This window comes from Setaria viridis, chromosome 9 (assembly GCF_005286985.2).
Source record: "Setaria viridis chromosome 9, Setaria_viridis_v4.0, whole genome shotgun sequence".
NCBI lineage: Eukaryota > Viridiplantae > Streptophyta > Magnoliopsida > Poales > Poaceae > Setaria > Setaria viridis.
This window is the reverse complement of record NC_048271.2, coordinates 5665807-5686191: the sequence shown is the minus strand read 5'-3', so window position 1 is coordinate 5686191 and position 20385 is coordinate 5665807. Positions and strand designations below refer to the sequence as shown.

Sequence of the window (20385 nt, the reverse complement as noted above, 5' to 3'; positions counted from 1 at the left end):
GTTGCGTATTGCATCTTTTATGTTTTTGGAGCTGATTATTTTAGACGATTTAATTTGCTGAAGCTGATCGATTTGGTCAGACATACATTTGGTCCCTACTTAAAATTAAACGAGATTTGTCTCCATGCATCTTCGGTTTTAAGAAAAGGGAGGTAGATCAGGCATGCAACCAGGGACGGAGCATCTGTAGCGAGAGACGTCGTCATCCCTATCTCCATCTGATCACGCAATGGACCCCATGGCGCCCACCGGCGGCGTTGCTCGCGGCCGCAGCCGCAGCTTCGGCGGTATCAGCAGCACCGAGCCCGGGGCCGCCGGCGGCGGCAATGGCGGCGACCTGTTCGTGAGGGCCGGGGCGGACAACGAGATGTACGTGCGGGCGGACAAGATCGACCTGAAGAACCTGGACGTGCAGCTTGAGAAGACGCGGTCGCAGGTGTGGCTGGAGCACCAGCGGTCGACGCAGCGGTCGGCGTCGCCGCTGCCGGAGGCGACGCTGCTCGAGTGGGAGATCGACCTCGCCAAGCTCGACATCCAGAACCAGATCGCGCACGGCACCTTCGGCGTCGTCTACCGCGGCACCTACGACGGCCACGACGTCGCAGGTACGTTGCTTGTTCGTCATAAACGTGTCTCCTAGATTTTTTAGATGTGAAAACCTAGCTGCTCCTGCTGAAGGCGACAATGGGCAATGCCATATCACCGGTTTAATGGTATTTGGTTTAGCTTAAAAAAGGGGTGTTTTTAGAATTTATTGACGGCCAGAGTTTTAAAAGTTTGACCGGATTTAATTTTGTCAAATCATCTAAGTATTTATGACTAGAGGGAGTGTTGTTTTGTCCTGAGCGAGGGTGTGAGGGCGGTCCTAATCCAAGACACTAGGTGTAGTTTCCGTAAACTTCACATCGTCAAGAAACTGGTACTAGACAATACTCTTACAATGCAAACACCACTATTCCATAATTAAATTTAATACTACCCATATCTCATTATACCTTGGATGGTGTGTAGAAACTAGATCTCATGCAAGACCCGATTTCTATCTCTTTCTTCATTTACTTCCTTGCCACGTCATTTTTTATCCTAGGTGGCAGCTCATTTAATTCTATGGACACCATCAGTCATTGGGTTGGGACTGCCTGACGCAATCGGTAGCTGCAAGAGATATCTTGGCCATAATTATGATGAGAGAGTAGCCGAATAGTCATAGATATATCGGCTCCGTTCAATGAAGGAGAAGGTGGAACAAAAAAGCACGGATTCTTTTTAGCATGGAAGTAGCTAGGGATGAAGTAGGAGTGTAGGACGGCTATTTAGAATTTTGCTTTGCCACATATGTTGTCTGGTGTATTTTTTAGGTTTGATAAAAACATATAAAATTATTAGATATGGCCATGGTCAGAGGTAATATGTATAGTATTTATTGAGGACGATGATAGTGGTACGCCATAACTTTGCTAGAGTGCCAAAGATGTGACAAAATGTAGGCAAGAAAGGAGGAAAGTAGCCACTTAGAAAGTTGTATTTAATAGGGACTCTTCTATGATACAGGCTACGGAAACTTATGGATGATCGTTTAGCATTCGGGCATGCCCTATGTCAATCATTTTATTTGAGGTTTAATTAAGACTTTTTAGTTTATAGTTAGGATTGCAGTCGAGGTAAGCATTGTGTCATTCAGGGGCAACAAAATTGCTGGATTCAACCCATGATTGTAAAGTATGGAGCATTCAGAATAGCGGCATGTGTAATGAGAGAAAAGGGAATCTAGGTTTCATCTGAGAACTAAGGAAAGGGATTCTCCATATTGAGCATAAGAGAGAGACTCCATACTGTAAGATACAATATCGCTAACATTTTAATAATGTATTTGGATGCAGTGAAGGTGCTGGACTGGGGGAAGGATGGGCAGGACACGGCGGCAAAGCACCGGGAGGCCTTCCAGAAGGAGGTTGCGGTCTGGCAGAAGCTTGATCACCCCAACATCACCAAAGTATGTATGCTAAATCCACCATTCTCTTCATAGGGTCATCATCCATCGTGCATATCCTGAAATCCTTGTTTCGAAACTTGTCTGCATGCAGTTTGTTGGCGCGTCAATGGGAACGTCCCAACTGAAGATCCCCAAGAAGGGCTCGACCTCCTGTGGCGGCCGCTCTGTGCCGAACGAGTGCTGCGTCGTCGTGGTCGAGTTCCAGCATGGAGGCACGCTGAAGACGTTGCTGTACAACCACCGTGACAAGAAGCTCTCCTACAAGAAGGTGGTCCATCTCGCGCTCGACCTCGCCAGAGGGTGAGTAGTATATGCTCTTTTACATCGATGCACCAAACATATATGAATGCACACGTTTTGTTGATGGTTGGGTTATCGGCTGGCAAACTACAGGCTGAGCTACCTGCACTCGAAGAAGATCATGCACCGCGACGTGAAGGCGGAGAACATGCTTCTGGACCGGAAGCGGACACTGAAGATCGCCGACTTTGGGGTTGCGCGTGTGGAGGCGCAGAGCAGCGAGGTGACGGGACAAACGGGCACGCTGGGGTATATGGCGCCGGAGGTGCTGCAGGGGAAGCCCTACGACCACAAGTGCGACGTCTACAGCTTCGGCATCCTACTATGGGAGACATACTGCTGCGCCATGGCTTACCCCAACTACAGCCTCGCCGACATCTCCTACCACGTTGTCAAGCTGGTTCGTTTTGCTCCTTCTCTGCTGGATCGGCTGCGACGTCACTTCTAATTTCTGATCAATGGATGATATATGGTGCCATCGTGCGCAGGGCATCCGGCCGGACATCCCTCGGTGTTGTCCTCGGGCGCTGTCAGACATCATGATGCGGTGTTGGGACGGGAACCCGGACAACCGGCCGGAGATGGCAGAGGTAGTGACGATGCTGGAGAAGATTGACACCGGCAGCGGCAAGGGTGGCATGACGCCCGTTGACGATCACGTTGCGCACGGGTGCTCCTGCTTCGGCTTCAACCGTAGTGCCTAGTCTGGCTCTTATCAGCTCATCACCTCAGTTAACCTAATAAGCAACAACATTTAAGTACCCTTGCCGTGGAATTGTGTAGCTTGTAATTCGTATGAAATGGAATCTGTGCTTGCGTATCTACAATGAGAGAAGGCTGCCTTGGCAATTGTGTTTGGTTCAGATATTAGTGCTTCATTAAATGCTTAAAAGTTACTAAAACATGAAATATTATTTGGCAATCCCATTCATTTCTGGAGCCAAAGTTGGGCTGAATTTCGGGATATAAATTCTGAAGTCCGTTTCATCATCATCTGTTCCTGATGTCCCATATATGTTCAGGAAGGACACACCCCTGATTTCAGCACCTACACGTTGCTGGTGAGCTGGCTGTACGGAAATGGGAGGCTTGCGCAGTCTTGCTTGTTCTTGGAGGAGATGGTGTCGAAGGGTTTTGCTCCGAAGCAGGAGACATTTGATCTTGTGCTGAACAAGCTCGAGAAGATGAGCTTGCATTCAGCAATTAGAAAGATTCACCTTCTCAGGATGCAGGTAGCAGGTAATAGGTGAATGTTAACAGACACTGAGAGAATATTTTTATGGTAGACAACATTGTGCTGCAATGTCAAACACTTGTGTGAACATGGTGAATGTTGGAATATGTGAAAAAAGTAACCTAGTACTGTAGCAGCGATGGCCTTTATCATTTTCATCTAGAACAAAATGTTGGTAAAATGATGTCTACCAATTTATCAGGTACACTTGCATCGATGTCTCAAATAGCAGCCTTGTAGATTACATATTGAAAAAGGACACCGGCCTTCAGTTGTTGATTGATCATCTTTCGGTAGGCGACCAGCGCCATAGCTTAGCTTCTTCCTTGCAAGCAAGCAGTTGGGATCAGGTCCACCTGTCAGTGACCCCAAGGCCGGTCCTGAAATTTGGGAGGCCCGGGGCGAAAGTTAAACTCGGAACCCTTTAATATAAACATTATAACAAATATATATGAAATGTTACTAATAAATAAATGTATCTAAAAAGCAATATTCATATCAAATTATTTATATATATTACCTTAAAAGTTTTTTCTAACATTCCTCGATGCAAAGTCATTTATGATAGGGTTGATGTCAACCTCATCCAACAATTTCTTCTCGATGCATAATGTTGCCAAACTATTTAACCTCTACTGAGTCATTGTTGACCTCAAATAGTTCTTCAATAACTTCAACTTTGAAAAACTTCTTTCAGCCGATGCGATAGTCACAGGCACAGTAAATAAGAGTTGGTAAGCAATGGAGACATTAGGATAACAATCCACATCTCTGATATGCTCGAAAATCTCCATAGCAGACATTACACCATCTGGCAAAATGAATTTCATAATCTTTAATTCAGAAATAAGATCCTATATCTCAACATTAGATGAACCATCAAAAGAAAAGGTTTCTGCAAATTTAGTGCAACATTCTTCAAGTTCATTATCATTTAATGACTTCAAAGTACTTGAGCTCAATAAAAATCCGAATATATCTTTAAACACCACGAGTTCTTCAAATCTGTTCTTCAAAGAAGTGATCTCCATATCAACCAAAAAAAATATTTACCTTCAAAAGCCTTCTCACCTTCAAGAATTTCTTCATGGCAATTACTTTCATCAAACTGTTTGTTCCTCGTAGCATGACGTTTTTCTGGAAATGATGCCTCTACATCCATTTCTGTTGCAATACCTTTGGCGATGATCAGACTAGAAGAAAACTTCTCATTTCTGTAATTCTCAAAGTATTGTGTTATACCTTGTATTTGCTTCAAAGTAGAGTCAATGCACATGGCTGACGATTGCAACTTCTTGCTCACTTTATTTACAGCAAATAAAATATCATGCTAGATAACCATACCAAGTAGAAACTCAAAAGCTGCCAAGTGCATCAAATAAATTTTTTGCATCACTTTTATCCTTAGGTTCAATGTCAGAAGCATAACGTAACTCAGACAAAGCAGATCTCAACTCAGTAGCTTAATATCTTATTGCTATAACACTTTTCATTCGACTCTCCCAACGAGTATTGGACAATGATTTTACAGTTAAACTAGGAACATGTTTAAGCAAAATATTCCACCTTTTCGTAGAACCAGCAAATAATACATATATGTGTTGAACAATTCTAAAAAATGAAACAGCTTTCCCACTAGATTTTGCCATATCACAAAGAGTAAGATTTAGACTATGGCATGCACATGGCATATACAATGCTCTTGAATTGATATCAATTAACCGTTTTTGTACCCGTTGGTGTTTTCCTTTCATATTAAAACATTGTCATAGCCTTGACCCCTTATGTCACTAATATTTAGGTCAAAGGACTTCATAGATTCAAGCTATTAAAAAGCCCCAAACCAGATGTGTCATCCACCTTCAAGAACCCTAAAAAGTACTCCTCAATTTTTTATCTTGCCATCAGGCACTAATAAAGTCATTTGTTCTTGATGACTGACATCAGGGGTACAATATAGGATAATGGAGAAATACTTGGTCTCTTTAACAACCTAGAACTTGTGATATCATAATCCAAAAGAAATATCAACTCATTCTGAATTTTATGACTGAGATAATGATAATGAATTTCTTTGTTCTGAATACGTCTATGGTGGTCTTGCATTACCAAGTCAAATTCTGCAATCATCTCAATACAAGCTAAAAAATTACCATTATTATCATTATAAAGCTGCTTACTGCTTTCTCTAAAAGCCAAATTATGTTTACCAAGAAATTTCACAATAGCTATTATTCTTAATAAAACTTGCCTCAACCGTTTTTTCTCCTTTGTGATTTATTGCTGCAATTCTTTGTCAATTGTTTCCTTTTTCCGCAGTCCAGCTCTCAATTCATTCCAACTGTTCATGTTACTAATATGCTCGACACTATTTTCATGTTCTCTAAGCTTCTCACTGATATGCCTCCAATTTCTAAACCCATCACTTGCTAAGGAACTAGGACTCTTGGTAGTGCTAGACTTAAAGATCTTACGGTAGAAACAAAAAACTTTGTCAACATGCTTCAAATAAACTAACCATTTTCTATCATGTATCTCTTCATTGCTTAATTTTCTAGAATAATGAGCATATGAAAAATATCTTGAGGTAACATCTAGAGGAAATTTGATATTTTCTCTCTTATAGGTCCTTTCTCGGCTAATATGTTTCTTACTTTATTATCAAGATTATCCCAATTTCTTGGATCATAAATATCTGAAGTGTAAACTGGTTGCTCATCAACACTAGCAGACTGTGCATATGCACCTGATGCATTTACTATGTTTTCAGAGTCACTTACATTGTTATCATCGACGTTGATGTTAACACTTTCTTCCTGATTCCCATTAGTTGTTTCATCCACAACAACTATTGCCAACTCATCTGGGTTCTTTGCAGCGCCCGTATTACTCTCAGGGTCCTGATTACTCTTGCAAAATTTATCAATTGCTCCTCTCTGTGATTCTATCAACTCATCCACACGTCTTTTTCTTTTCCTTTTCTTGTTACCTGATTCATATTTTTCTGACGACATGATATCCCACGGTGCTGAAATTATTATAAATACACAATAGTTATAAATCAGTTAAGATTAAATAAGTTGTGATAGTGAATTAATAATTAATGATATTTGGGGAATTGGCAATCGAATCACCTGATCACAGAAGTGAATTGACGATCTCCTATCTGATCTCTGCTCGTCATTCGTTCTGCGTGACCGCGTCGTTCATACCCAGGGGCTGTTTGCCATGAGAGGATAGTCCAGAGTCCCTATTGAGTAGTGAGTACTACCTACACAAGCGCCAACCGCAAGTAACAAGCCGAGAACCGGCGGGCGGCAGTGCCCTAGCCCCTGGGCGGCAGTCGAGTACGGAGTACCAGGCTCAAGCGAAGGAAAGGATCGAAGGAATTGGATCTAATCACGATTAGACGAATCGGCACTCGATCGGTCGCCTCGATCACGTCGTCTACTCGTCTGCCTTGCTGCCGCATGCGTAAATAATTACGGCTCACCGGCTTTAGGCCATGCTGCATGCGACCTGCGCAGCAGGGCAATATTTACGGCTCACCGATCTTAGACCATGCTGCATGCGACCTACGATAGCAGGGCAATAAGCACACCTAGAGTGGGGCTCGTGGGATTTGGGGGCCTGAGCAGCCGCACACCCTCCCCAGGGCTGGCCCTGAGTGACCCAAGCTGTGCAGAGGAGCCATTCCGCCGGGGAGGGAGGGGGTCCATTCCGCGGAAGACCACATCGTGTATATGCTTTCAGAGTTGCGCTGGAGGATGTTTGTGGCAGGTAGCCGGGGGGGGGGGGGGGGGGGGGGGGGGGGGGGGGGGGGGGGGGGGGGGGGCGGGCGGGGGAGCTCCCACAGGTTTCTCACTGTAACCCCATCAGTGATCAGAACACCAAGGTTGGTCCAAAACTGAGCCGCGAAGGGGCAGCGCAGAGCCAGATGGTCAGGCGATTCTGCTCCAGAATTGCGGATTTCGCATCGATCGTTGTCCACAATGTGCTTCAGAAGCTAGGCAAAGAAGCGGACCCGTGGCTGTGCATGAAGCATGATTGCACAAGACGAACTTGTAGAACGGGGGGCAGTCACCCTCGGCCGCCTTCCTCCGCAATCGTTCTTTTTTGAGTAAAATGCATAAGAGATCCGTCAACTTGTAAACGAGTATCACTTAGGTTCATAAATTTTGAAAGTGTATTTCTGAGTCCATAAACTTCTCATCCATACGTAGGCATCTACTGCTGACATGGTGGGGTGCGTGGACATCGTGAGCGGCGCCACAATCTGCCGTCCGTCACCTTTGCCGCTGCCTACGAGCACGCGAGCACCCTCCTCACGCCGCACGGGCCATTCTTCCCCAACCTGCCGCCGCCGCCGCCACGCGTTCCCTGGTGCACTCGGCGAGCCTGGCGGCGAAGGGGTCCGCATCGGCGGCCGGCTAGCTTCTACTGGAGCGCCGGCGACGGGTCTGCTGGTAGTGGTGGCACTGCGGCAGGGACGGTGACGCCAGTCGATATAGACGGCGGGAGGAACCTGTTACCGGCGCTAGCAGCAGCGGTGGCTGCGGCGCTCACGTTTCACTGGTTGGCATGGGTGGCGAAGCGCAGCCGCAGTTGCGTTTCTCGAACGGGGACGGGGCAGACCACGGCCGCGGCGGCGCACGCGCTGGGACAGGACTGGTACGCGCGGGAATTGGAGCTGCTGCTGCTCTACCTGTGGTGCAGAAGAACAGAGGGGAAAGGGAGAGGGAAGGCGCTGGTGCTTTGCTTGGTGAGCCTGAACGTGTGAGGGAGCTGCAGGATGATGATTGATGATTGGATGGGGAGGAGCAGGTAGCAGGAAGGCTTGTCGGTCGCTGATGCAGCTGCTTGTTCTTGCCTTGGATAGAACAAAGGAGTTGCTTGCTTGAGAAGTGGTGTTTGATGCTGGTGCTTGCTAGAACAGGGAGGGGGAGACATCGATGGGAGCAGGTCGAGTCTAGGCCGCGGCAGAGTGTGGTGGCGGCGGCGGCGGACGCGCAGGGACGGATTGGCTGTTGACGCGCAAGGATGGACATTTTTTTTCAAATAAAGCAGGAGCGATTCGTTTAAGGAGATAGAAGTTTATGTTCGATATTACATAGAATAATTAGCTCTTTAGGCTTACTTATTAATAAAACTAAGATACACTGATCCAACTTGGAGTTACCGCACACTCTCTGGCGCACCTTAACATTATCTTGTATTATGTCGAACACTTACATTGGCCGGAGAGATTTTCCTTCAAACATTCGTCGGTTGCGCTCCTTCCATATGTTCCATGCAACGAGGATTAGATACGCGGCCACAGATCGACATGCTTCTTGTGGAATGGCGTAAGCGATCTCCTCCACCATTATTCCACTTCCACATCATCATTTTCCAGTATCTTGATTATCCCCCGGTCTAGTTACTCACCAGCATCCAAACTTCCTTAGCATAACTGCATTGCTAACTGCATTGAAGGCACAGATGTGCTACTATTTCTGCTTCCTGATCACACAATGGGTATTCTAGTTCACATTGCTAATTTCGAGCTACCATCTTATCAGCCTTATCAGCTATAAGTATTTTGCTCTGTACCAACAGCCATGCAAAAAATTTATGCTTAGCTTAAGCATGAGCCTGCCAAATGACTTTGCCATCAAAATTATCGTAAGTTCCCTCAATTGTGCATGATAAGCTGATCTTGAGGTGTATGAGCCATTTGCTGTCCACATCCATTTGAGTTGGTTCTCTCATCACTGAATTCAATATTCTGCACCAAGTCCCATAAGATGACAAACTCTGCCATTTATTTCACCGACTGCATCCTCTATAAACCTGTAATCCAGTTTTGGTCAGATGGTCCAAGTCCCATAAGGATGGATAGTGGCTCGGCAGATTTGGTACGTAGGTTGCAGCCTCCATTGGAGGAAGAATGGAAGATGGATTGGATAGGTCGGGAGCGCATAGAGTGGAGAAGAGGGAAGGTAGGGACGATGCCGAAGCATGGAGAGGAAGGAAGGGAGGGATGGACGGAGGTTGGGTTGGTGCGGTGATGCTAGAGCTTGGAGAAAGAGTAGAAGCAGCCATGGAGAGAGAGGAAAATAGATAAGAGAAGTTCTATCACCCGCCATATCAGCGTGCCAACGCGGAGGATCGTGGATTCGCGGTGAACGAGTTAAAAAGTTTATGATTCAGAAATGTATTTTCAGAGTTCGTGCAACACTCGTTGACGGAACTCTTGTTTTTTCACCCGCCGTCCTTCGCATCCCGCGCCACCACTGCAGCCATCCCCGCGCCGGCCGTCGTCGCCCCTCCCCTCCGCGCGGGCCGCCGCCGCTCCTCCCCTCCGCGACGACCGCAGCCGCCCCTTCCCTCCGCGCCGGCCCCCGCCGCCCCTCCCCTCCGCACCGGCCGCCGCCATCCCTCCCCTCCTGCTAGCCACCGCTACTGCCCGGAGCTCGCCATCCTCGATGTCGACACCGGTCCCTTCAGGCCCCCAAGGAAGCGCCCTTTGTCGTCGTCGTCCTTCTCCCTATCGGCGAGCTCGTGTATGACCATTTACCGTTTGGAGTTAGCAGCAAGCGAGGCGTGGTTCAGTCACGCACGCGAGGTGCTCGACGGTGTGCCTCCCTGGGCCTGAGCAGAAGGATGCGCCTGTGTTTGCGGGTGCTAGGCGCACCTCCACGGGGCTTCGTGCTGCACACCGGAAAGCGCGCCGCGCCGTGCTTCTCTACGGCGGGGTTTGACCTGCCCGAGTGGTTCAAGTACCCAGAGGATGGTGGTCCTTGCGCCGCATTGGATGACGACGGCGACGACGACTTTGTGCTTCCGGCCAAACCAGAAACCTTGGAGGAACGAAGCGGCACCGGCACTGCTACTGGTACTGGATCCAAACCTCTGTCTATCCTCACCGGCTGTCCTGCATCCCACGAAGATGCCGAGTTTGAGGCTGACCTCGATGAGGTTAGCCGAATTCTGAGCTCCGGGTTCGCGTCTCCTGAAGCCATCGTGATTGCCATGGAATGCTGCCCTGTCAGGGTGTCAGGACGCCTTGTTGACAAGATCCTGCAGAGATTTGGCAATGATTGGGTGGCTGCGTTTGGGTTCTTCATGTGGGCAGGCACCCAGGACGGCTACTGCCATTGTGCTGATTCATATAATTCAATGGTGGACATACTGGGCAAGTTCAAGCAGTTCGATTTGATGTGCGGTTTGATCAACCAGATGCATGATGTTGGGGGCTTGGTGTCGCTTGCAACCATGACAAAGGTGATGAGGAGGCTCTGCGGGGCCAACCGATGGAGTGACGCCATTGATGCTTTCCACAAAATGGACAGGTTTGGGGTGGCCAAAGACACAAAGGCCATGAATGTGCTATTGGACACATTGTGCAAGGAGAGGAGCGTGAAGCGCGCAAGGGGTGCCTTCCAACAGTTGATGGGGACTATACCTCCTGACGAGAGTATCTTTAACACATTGGTCCATGGCTGGTGCAAGGCAAGGATGCTGAATGAAGCTCGCAAGACAATGAAAGAAATGGAGGAGCATGGTTTCAGTCCTTCGGTTGTAACTTACACAAGCCTCATAGAAGCATACTGCATGGAGAAAGATTTTCAGACAGTTGACAATATCTTGGATGAGATGCGCAGGAAGGGATGCCCTCCAAATATTATCACATACACAATTGTAATGCACGCGCTAGGGAAGGCTGGGAGAACACAAGAAGCTCTGGATACTTTTAAGAAGGTGAAGCAGGATGCTTGCACCCCAGATGCTTCCTTCTACAACTCTCTGATATACATACTTGGCAGAGCTGGAAGGTTTCAAGATGCGAATTTTGTGATCACAGAAATGCGCAGAACTGGTATATCACCCAACTTGACTACCTTCAACACCCTGATTTCTGCTGCCTGTGACCACTCTCAGGCTGAGAACGCGCTGAAGCAGTTGGTTCAGATGGAGGAGCAGTCATGCAAGCCGGACATCAAGACGTACATCCCCTTGCTGAAGCTGTGCTGCAGAAGGCAGTGGGTGAAGACGCTTCTGTTCCTGATATGCCATATGTTCAGGAAGGACATTACCCCTGATTTCAGCACCTACACGTTGCTGGTGAGCTGGCTGTGCCGAAATGGGAGGCTTGCGCAGTCTTGCTTGTTCTTGGAGGAGATGGTGTTGAAGGGTTTTGCTCCGAAGCAGGAGACATTTGATCTTGTGCTGGACAAGCTTGAGAAGATGAACATGCATTCAGCAATTAGAAAGATTCAGCTTCTCAGAAAGCAGGTAGCAGATAATAGGTGTAAGAACATTGAGAGAAGATTTTGATGGTAGACAACATTGTGCTGCATTGCCAAACGCTTATGAAAATGGTGAATGTTGGAATATGTGAAAAAGGTAACCCAGTAATGTAGCAGGCTAGCAGCGATGGCCTTCATCATTTTTTCCTAGAACAGGATCTTGATAATATGAAGTCTACCATCTTGTCAGGCACTTGCATAGTTGCATCGATGTCTCAAATAGCAGAAAAAGGTTGAAACTTCAAAAGATAGGCTCGTCATGAGCCTTCACTTAATTGAGCAAGACAGGAAGTAAACGTGAAATGTTCCAACTCATTGTGCTTCGAATACATCAAAAGAACCCGAATGTTTCACCGGAGAACAGCACAGGCACACAAGAAAAAACGCACAGCTGCCAACAACAATGTAGAGATCTCGCATTAGCGAATCAACCCTTTTCATCATAAGAAGCATTACTGCCCCTTTTGGTCTCAGAGAAAGTAAAAAGAAAGCCATAAGCCGTTTCTCTTTACAGGGTTACAACCAGCATTACAGCTATCGTTATTACTATTTTTTAACTTCAGCTACTTCTAGAACTCAGACTAGCATGTACAAGCCATTCCGTATGTATGTAAGCCGACTGTCTCACAAGTGGATTTGCCATGCCTCCATTTTTCCTTACAAACAAGTACACATTGTATTCCATTTGTTTAGGTGCAACAAGTGACTGAACAAAGTATGGTGGATGGTGAATGTGTGGCATGCACTGCCAAATGACTGCTTAGTCGACCTAAATGGGTGTGGTGAAGTCGTCCATGGATCTATTCTGTCATCCGAAGTGTTCTTTTGCTCCTCGATTACGATCAGATAACCAATCAGAAAGGCAGAACATGCTCTGGAGGGTTGCAAAAATCTGGTCTGAATGCGGTGAGACCCCTTATTCAGGCCTTCTATTTTGGTTGTCCATCAACTTCTTGAAAGTACTTGCGCCTGTCCATTAAACTCAAGATGGTTATCTCAAGAAAGAGCTGTTCTTAAAAAACCAGAGTGGGATCGATTATTATGATTCAATGTAGGGGCAGTATCTTGGAGGAAAATAAAATGGGAAATTTAGCAGGAGCGGCTTTTGACAAACATATGATGAGGTCAAGCTGCATTGACGACTGATTACAAAATTTTCCCAAAAAAAAAGACAGATTACAACAGAAAAAAGAAGACCATAGAATCAAATCAATGGTGCAGACATCATGCAGCATAGCACTACAGCCTACGAACTGTAAGAACCTCTAGGGAATCTAGTGGTGTTCTGCAAGATTGAAGATCTAATGCATCCCTGTCCCTCCCATGAAACATTTAAAAAATATATTCGTGGAGTGAATTGGAGGAAAGATGATAATTTTTTTTTGGCTAAAAGATGCAGCTAGCAGTCATCCGGGACATTATTGAAAATAATATAAAAAATTTCTGAAGATTAAAGATATCATACATTTGCGACACATCATATTCTCGAAGGAGCTTTTGTGGACCACGCAAAAACTTTCTTCGCCCTTGTGGCTGCCATCCTGACCTCTCCAGATATTCTTCAATCAACCTGATAATACCAACGATGAGAAATTCACTGAATTGATCTGCCGAATGGCAAAAAAAAAAAGAAAGCTCTTGGATCTAAGCACTTACATGCTACAGATTGCCTTTTGGGAAGCGGCCACTTCACGATCTGGAAAGGAGTCCTCCACTTTGAAGCTTAACCACACATACAACTCTAGGACCTGAGGTGATCACCACAAGAAATGGTGATTAACTTCATTGCAATTTTCTGAAGAGTAGTCTACTTAAACAAAACAGCTGTGGATATGGGCCACAAACTTTTTGCAAAAGCTTTTATCATTAATTAATCTGTAGAAAAGTCAGTTCTCTTTGATAGTAAAGATAGATCTCACAACTCAACAAATATACCATGTTCGCAAAAGCAGGTGGCATAATATCAACTTGAGAACAAACTTTCAATGTGTAGTCTAAAGATTTTGGATCGAGTTTGAAATTTCTAACCTGAATTTGAATTGCGCTGGTATCAACTAAAACAAGACACTAATTTCTGGATAATGATTATCAATATTTTATCTTTCTTTCCCTCTAGCATAGATTTAACTTGGAACACGAATTTCTGTATGAATACAACTACAACAGATTGAAGATTGTTTTAGAAACAATAGATAATGTTCAAATCCATGTTAACTGCATTTGCAGAATATAAAGTTGAAGAACAAAGGAATTTGCATTCAGAAGCATGTTGAGAAGATATACGATGGTGTTGAGTGTTGAATATGGACGGACAAGTATCTAACAGTATCTAAGAAGAATTTAGGTCCAATAACCTTGTGAACTGATTCAAGCTCCTTCAGTTGATTGTGTGTTTTAGGAACCTGTAATGTTCCGGGTGTAAATATCTCTTTGAGTCGAACAGTGCCTTTCCTTGCATAATTTTCTGCAAACTGCACATTGAAGAAATTAGCAACACTGTGTCCTAATTCCACAAAAATAGCAAGGAAAAATAGTACGATAGAAATGTTTGCCTGAACTAATCCCTGGACAGATATATCATCACGCATGTCCACTGGACTGCAATACAAAGTGTCAGAAAGTAGTTTGATTATTTCACAAGAGTTGTGGAGCAAGACAATTCAAAAGGTCTAACACATAAATAAATAGGTTGGCATAATATCACAGTAATACAGATACCTGATACAGAAGAGATATTTATCATACAACCCAAGAGGTAAATCATCAACAATAGCAGCAACCTTCTGTTAACAATGAAAGAAATAATCCTTAACAAAATATTACACTTGTAACTCAAGAGAAAACATAATCTACTGAAGAAAGTTCGCTATTCTTATAAAGATAATGCAAAACTATTGTTTTTCAGCAGACATGCACTGCATTCCTGCTCAGATGATCAGATTTTGATTTATTGTAGTGTTCCTTGTAGAAGATTTGAACAAATAAAGAAAAAGGGTTTAGGGAAAGAATTACCAGCATATCTTCACATTCAGCAATAAAATAGTCTGGAGATAGTTTAGCCTTCTCCAAGAAACGTTCCTGCAGCACAACGAAAAGAAAACTAGCACGCATTTTCTTACCAGAAAAAATATCTGTAAATAGAAAGAAAGCACAATATACATTTAATGGGATAAAACTAAATATGATAACAAGCTATTCAAGAGAAATGGATAGACAAAAACCAAACTCTACTTAAATTATTCTGAACAAGCCAACTCAAGCTGAACAGCAAAAGTCTGAGCAAGTGCACAGATACCTCAAAAGAAGTAAAACTGCACTAAAGGAAATTCATGCCAATGCAAAAGATGATGAGGACATAATTCATTGAACCAACCATTTGTACAACTGTGATGTAGCTATATTGCTAGAAACTCCTGGTGGCTATTGAAAAATAGCACAGCAACTTACCGTGCCCCAGCCAAAGTATCACCACTAAATTGTTTATCTAGTAAAACATTTTAACTTTGCCATTGACAAATAACTGACTATAAATATCAAAAGTCAATATGTTTTTGTATTGATGCATTTTACCATATAACATAGCAAGAGCGATGGTCTGTTTAGCTTACCAGTATAGGGTGGAAAAAGTCAGTTCCATGCAATCGTGAATATAAAGATAATAAATCGAATGTTGGGAAAAGTCCAGCACGCTGCAGAAAAGCAATGTCAGCATCTGTGGTTGTTTGTGCTGCTATTTATTAACTAAACAGAACTTCTTGCTGCCTTCATACTGCTGGAAATCAATTTATTGTGAAGAAGTGAGAGATTACCTCTATAATGGGGGAAGGTGACTTCAGAGATGAGTGCAGCAATGGGAGATCTTCAGCGTCTAGGCAGGTCACTTCTCCAACTGGGAACTTAGACCCATATCTCCCAGCCCTGCCTACAAAAAGGTTAAAACACGCAAAATATGCACAAACTGCAGAAAACAAAAGCCTGTGGATCAAGGAAAACAAAAGTGCAGAAAGGAAACTGCTGGGGGCAAAGATGATAAGAAGAAAATTTAATACCAGCAATTTGTTTGATTTCAGCAACAGTTAGTTCCCTGAAGCTGAAGCCGTCAAACTTCATCATTGTAGAAAAAATAATTCTGGAAATGTTCAGATTAAGTCCCATTCCAATAGCATCACTAGCTACTAGCACATTAAGGTCACTGGTATCATCATTGAACATTGTTGCCTGCAAGCTTAAGGAATAAGTTAATTCACTCATTGTCACAGAAATTATCATGACATCATCAAGAATTATGCATGAATGACCAGAAAGGTTACTTTTACGGCAATCTAGACTACAATCATGAGTCCATGACTAGAAAAATCTTGAAATCCTGGCCAACTATGAGCTTGTGGGTTATGACATTAATTATGCAAACCAAGAAAAAAGTGGCTGGCCATGTTCCTTGAAGTCCAGCATCAATGATGTATGAGATTGCACAATGTTTACCGAGTACTACGCAAATAACATCTTATGGAAGGCAGAAGATATAATAGTATGATAGTAAATACCCAAGTGTAAAACGTACCTGCTTTGTTCGAGTTTCTGGTGGTAATGAGCCATAGACCACAGAGCAAAGATGTTTTCCCTCCATTTCAATTCTTTTCTGAATGCATGAAAAATTGCAACATAAAAAGATAGCTGAAACTTGATATTCACTTCATCTGCTGGAAAAATACATTCTAATGAAAAAGCATAAGCTAAAAGAACATATTTCAAGGGTTGCTAAATAGAAACAACTATCCTCTGATCAGATTTGCCGATGTTACGAGAATTTTATTTACTGTCTTTCTTTTTTATTTTGCAAAAATTTAGAGGGAGATTTTACATTTACTCTCTTAAATGTTACTATGTAGGAAAGTAGGAGTATGATATAAAGCAATGTTGCAATGGCCAGTTCACCAATACCCACCTTGAGACTATAAATCCCACATCTTGAGAATGTTACTAAACAATCTCCTGCTTTGATGTTAGAGAAAGATCCAAGTGGAGACTTCAGAGGAACCAAAGGAGATAGTCTCTCATAATATTGAACCTGCTCTGCAACAAAGAATCTGTAAATAAGGACATTTGCTAGATGGCAACATGCTGCAGATGCTTGCATCAGTACTTCAGCATTTTTAATAAAAAAAACCTATGCAGGACAAATTCATTTGGGCAACAGAAAAACAAATTCATTTGAGAAAAGCCCTCTCAAGTCTCAAGTCCATCCGGGATATGCTTTGCAAGTACAAAACAACAGCAGCACACAGCATACCACCAACAAAAGCTGCAAAGAATGCATGTAATCTTCTCGCTAAGGTACTAGACAAAAATGCGGTCTTCAAAAATACCCTTACAAGATTTAAAACGTATATTTAAGTAGAAATTAGAGATCAAGACTTGTGCAAAACAACAGCAGCACACAGCATACCACCAACAAAAGCTGCAAAGAATGCATGTAATCTTCTCGCTAAGGTACTAGACAAAAATGCGGTCTTCAAAAATACCCTTACAAGATTTAAAACGTATATTTAAGTAGAAATTAGAGATCAAGACTTGTGCAAAACAACAGCAGCACACAGCATACCACCAACAAAAGCTGCAAAGAATGCATGTAATCTTCTCGCTAAGGTACTAGACAAAAATGCGGTCTTCAAAAATACCCTTAAAAGATTTAAAACGTATATTTAAGTAGAAATTAGAGATCAAGACTTGTGCAAAACAACAGCAGCACACAGCATACCACCAACAAAAGCTGCAAAGAATGCATGTAATCTTCTCGCTAAGGTACTAGACAAAAATGCCCTTACAAGATTTAAAACATATATTTAGATCAAGACTTGTGTTATGGCGGACATGGCTATGTCCATGCCACTTACCTATTTATCTGTGACTGCAGGGCGGTACTAGACAAGATGGTTACAACCTAAGTGGGGCAAAGGCCTAATTGAGCATCCGACAGATGATGTTATCCACAAAATATGATATTCAAATTTATAATATGCATATATGACAACCCCAGAAAATTGTTACATATTTTAAGTAAAGTGGACAAAATTTGAAAACCTTAATCTTTTCAAGGCAGCTAATGCTTGCAAGAACATGAGACATTGATATTGTTGAATTTTCATCTTGTAGTAGGTAACTACATTATATCTCTTTCCCTAGTACAAAAACTTAACTGCCTGTCAAGACAAAAAAAAAAGAAAGAAAATCTAAATTCATAATGGTACTATACTGGCTGAGAAACATGGCAGTTAACACACTTCAAATTCACAACTACCATATATGAAAAAGAATTAAATAATGCCTTAATATGCAGTAGGCAGTAGCAGCAGTATACATTTGGTTAGTTCATGTAAATTACCGTGACTAAATCACCAGTAGCTTCAAGAATTCGCTGAATAAGGGGAACAGCAGCTGGGTCACCACAAACATGAAGTTCATCTGAACAAAGCCCCAGAAGTGCACGTGTGAATGAAAACCCCCTGGATTTACAGCCAACCATCTTTTCCATGGAAGAAGACAATATTAGCAAAAATGTGGGATATTCCAAAGAACTCTTTATTGACAGTGGGAAACACAGTTGTTTGGATCATTTATTTAAAAAAAATCAAATCCGTGACTCTCTACCTTCCTATTCATAGTATGAATATAAACCTCCCTAACCTAGCAGTCTACAAAATGCATTCACTTTAAGTACCTGGATTTCATCAATAACAGCACACTGATACTCAGTTGTCACATCAGCCATCTCGACTGTTACTGAGCTATGTTTTGCGCCTTCAATTTCATCCCTTTCTTGTCCAGTAATCAAGTTACAAGGGACATCAACTTTGTTTAGCCTTTGAGCTACCTCGCGTGCTAACAATCTGAGAGGTCCGCAGTACACACCTATGATATTTGATAACAATTTAGAGCAACCATGGTAAAACTTAGTTCTCTTAGTATCTCAGGTATATCAAAATAGTACCTGAAGAGCTTGCTTCTAGACTCTTGAGAGCATTATAAGTTTTCCCACTGTTTGTAGGACCGACATGTAAATATACATTGCGCTTCTTTTCTCGGGCTTTTGGGTACCACATATGGGGATGCCTATAATTCAAGATATCACACCATTTCATTGAAGCATATATGGGGTAATAAATAAAAACCTGCAGCTTTCTCCGCTACATGTTAGCATGTAATAAATCTTAAGATTCACATTACTCTTCAGTATAATATTGCTCCATCTCCAGAAAAAAGAAAGGTATGGTCATTCCTACAGGGAATTTAATGAACTACAATACAAGCACATCCTTTTCATTTTTATAACAGTTTCCATATTTCTAACCACCATAATAATTACTTATTGGAGTAACTATTTTCTGTTATGATGAATAACGTCATGTAACAGCATCCCAACTGGACAGTTATTTTAGATGCCTTGAAATGGGTTTGTAGATATGGTACAAATGCATGAAATAAACAAGAATATGAAGAAAAAAACTTGAATTTACATAAATGATGGTATTTAAATTGATTCTTACGTCATATCAGTCAAATCAAACTTTCCAGAGTTGTGGTAGCCCCTCCAAAACCTCAAGTTAGTAGAATTCACCATTGGATGTAGATCAGAATTGGAGAAAGGGCAGTGAACAGCTGTACAGAGTATGGAGTTTGTTAGACAGTAGTTTACAGCAATTCTGGTTATGTAACAATGGTATAATGGACAGACCCACCAGAGGTTTTGACACTGAAAAAAATGAGCTGCAAAAACAAATTTCAAAGCACATGGCAGAGTTGTACAAAACAATAACATAGTTATGATACAATACTTGATGCACCAACATTGATACCACAATCATGTCCCCTAACAAGGTAAATTTCTTCAAAGGTATGATATATATATCCATCAGGAAAAAAAGAAGAATAACAATGACAACTGAACAGGAAAATTACCACCTTTCCTGACAGTTCATTTCCCCAATCAAACATTAAACATGAAAATTGATGCTACAAATGACCTACAAATGGACATTACCACTGATCAGTACTCAGTAGTGCCCACAGATGGCGCGCCTGGTTTTGGCATTTCACCGAACACATGGCACCCGAACCCCAACCAAAATAACAACCAACCGACCAGCCGCCCAACAAGAAAGAAGGTACCACGAACCATTTCGGCATGAGGAGATAGCGGAGGGCGACGAGAGCACCCTCCGGCGCAGCAGGGCGGCAACCGCCATTATATGGTTGTATCGTATCTTCCCCTCCCTCACTCACTCCCCTCCGCGGCACAGTACGGTTCAGGACTCGACGGCGGCGAGGCGCCCGGACCAGCTTGATTGCGCAGGGCAAAGGAAACAACAGCCAATGCGCTCGTGAGGGTAGGGGATGGAGGAGGCGGCGGCCGAGGATTTCGCCGGAAAGCAAGGCCGCAGAGGAAGCGGAGACGAAAACCATGCGTATCCGCCAAGCCCGGAATATTCCATTCGCTCCTCAGCCCAGTTTATATATTGGGCTAGCCCAGTTGACTGGGCCCCTAACCATGTCAACGATTTCTCGAGTCC

General features: G+C 43.4%; 3 protein-coding genes across 3 annotated transcripts; 2 read left to right on the top strand and 1 right to left on the bottom strand.

The window, feature by feature from the left end:
* Nucleotides 1–229: 229 nt before the first annotated feature.
* Nucleotides 230–3142, top strand: LOC117840532 (serine/threonine-protein kinase 52). Its single transcript, XM_034721044.2, has 5 exons — nt 230–605; nt 1881–1993; nt 2085–2293; nt 2387–2693; nt 2782–3142. Exons 1-5 carry the CDS (start codon nt 230–232, stop codon nt 2995–2997), a joined length of 1221 nt encoding a protein of 406 aa, XP_034576935.1. The 3' UTR covers nt 2998–3142.
* Nucleotides 3143–9413: 6271 nt separating this feature from the next.
* Nucleotides 9414–12011, top strand: LOC117835967 (uncharacterized). The gene has a single exon (XM_034715306.2). The coding sequence runs from the start codon at nt 10173–10175 to the stop codon at nt 11844–11846; it is 1674 nt and encodes a 557-aa protein (XP_034571197.1). The 5' UTR covers nt 9414–10172; the 3' UTR covers nt 11847–12011.
* Nucleotides 12012–12224: 213 nt separating this feature from the next.
* LOC117835966 (ATP-dependent RNA helicase SUV3, mitochondrial) lies at nt 12225–20319 on the bottom strand. Its single transcript, XM_034715303.2, has 17 exons — nt 19992–20319; nt 19363–19474; nt 18807–18928; nt 18537–18727; nt 18201–18341; nt 16764–16886; nt 16380–16457; nt 15868–16036; nt 15628–15740; nt 15427–15507; nt 14831–14896; nt 14537–14601; nt 14371–14416; nt 14173–14289; nt 13475–13566; nt 13284–13388; nt 12225–12787 (listed from the first exon to the last, which is right to left on the bottom strand). The coding sequence occupies exons 1-17, from the start codon at nt 20059–20061 to the stop codon at nt 12748–12750; spliced, it is 1731 nt and encodes a 576-aa protein (XP_034571194.1). The 5' UTR covers nt 20062–20319; the 3' UTR covers nt 12225–12747.
* Between the last annotated feature and the right edge of the window lie 66 nt (nt 20320–20385).

Coding starts and splice junctions, on each gene's coding strand:
- LOC117840532 (XM_034721044.2), top strand. CDS start 230: ATGGACCCCATGGCGCCCACCGGCGGCGTTGCTCGCGGCCGCAGCCGC. Junction 606..1,880: donor CGACGGCCACGACGTCGCAG/GTACGTTGCTTG, acceptor ATTTGGATGCAG/TGAAGGTGCTGGACTGGGGG. Junction 1,994..2,084: donor ATCACCCCAACATCACCAAA/GTATGTATGCTA, acceptor GTCTGCATGCAG/TTTGTTGGCGCGTCAATGGG.
- LOC117835967 (XM_034715306.2), top strand. CDS start 10,173: ATGCGCCTGTGTTTGCGGGTGCTAGGCGCACCTCCACGGGGCTTCGTG.
- LOC117835966 (XM_034715303.2), bottom strand. CDS start 20,061: ATGGCGGTTGCCGCCCTGCTGCGCCGGAGGGTGCTCTCGTCGCCCTCC. Junction 16,887..18,200: donor CTACTGGTGATTTAGTCACG/GTAATTTACATG, acceptor GTTGCAGAGCAG/GTTCAATATTATGAGAGACT. Junction 15,741..15,867: donor TGAAATCAAACAAATTGCTG/GTATTAAATTTT, acceptor ACCTTTTTGTAG/GCAGGGCTGGGAGATATGGG.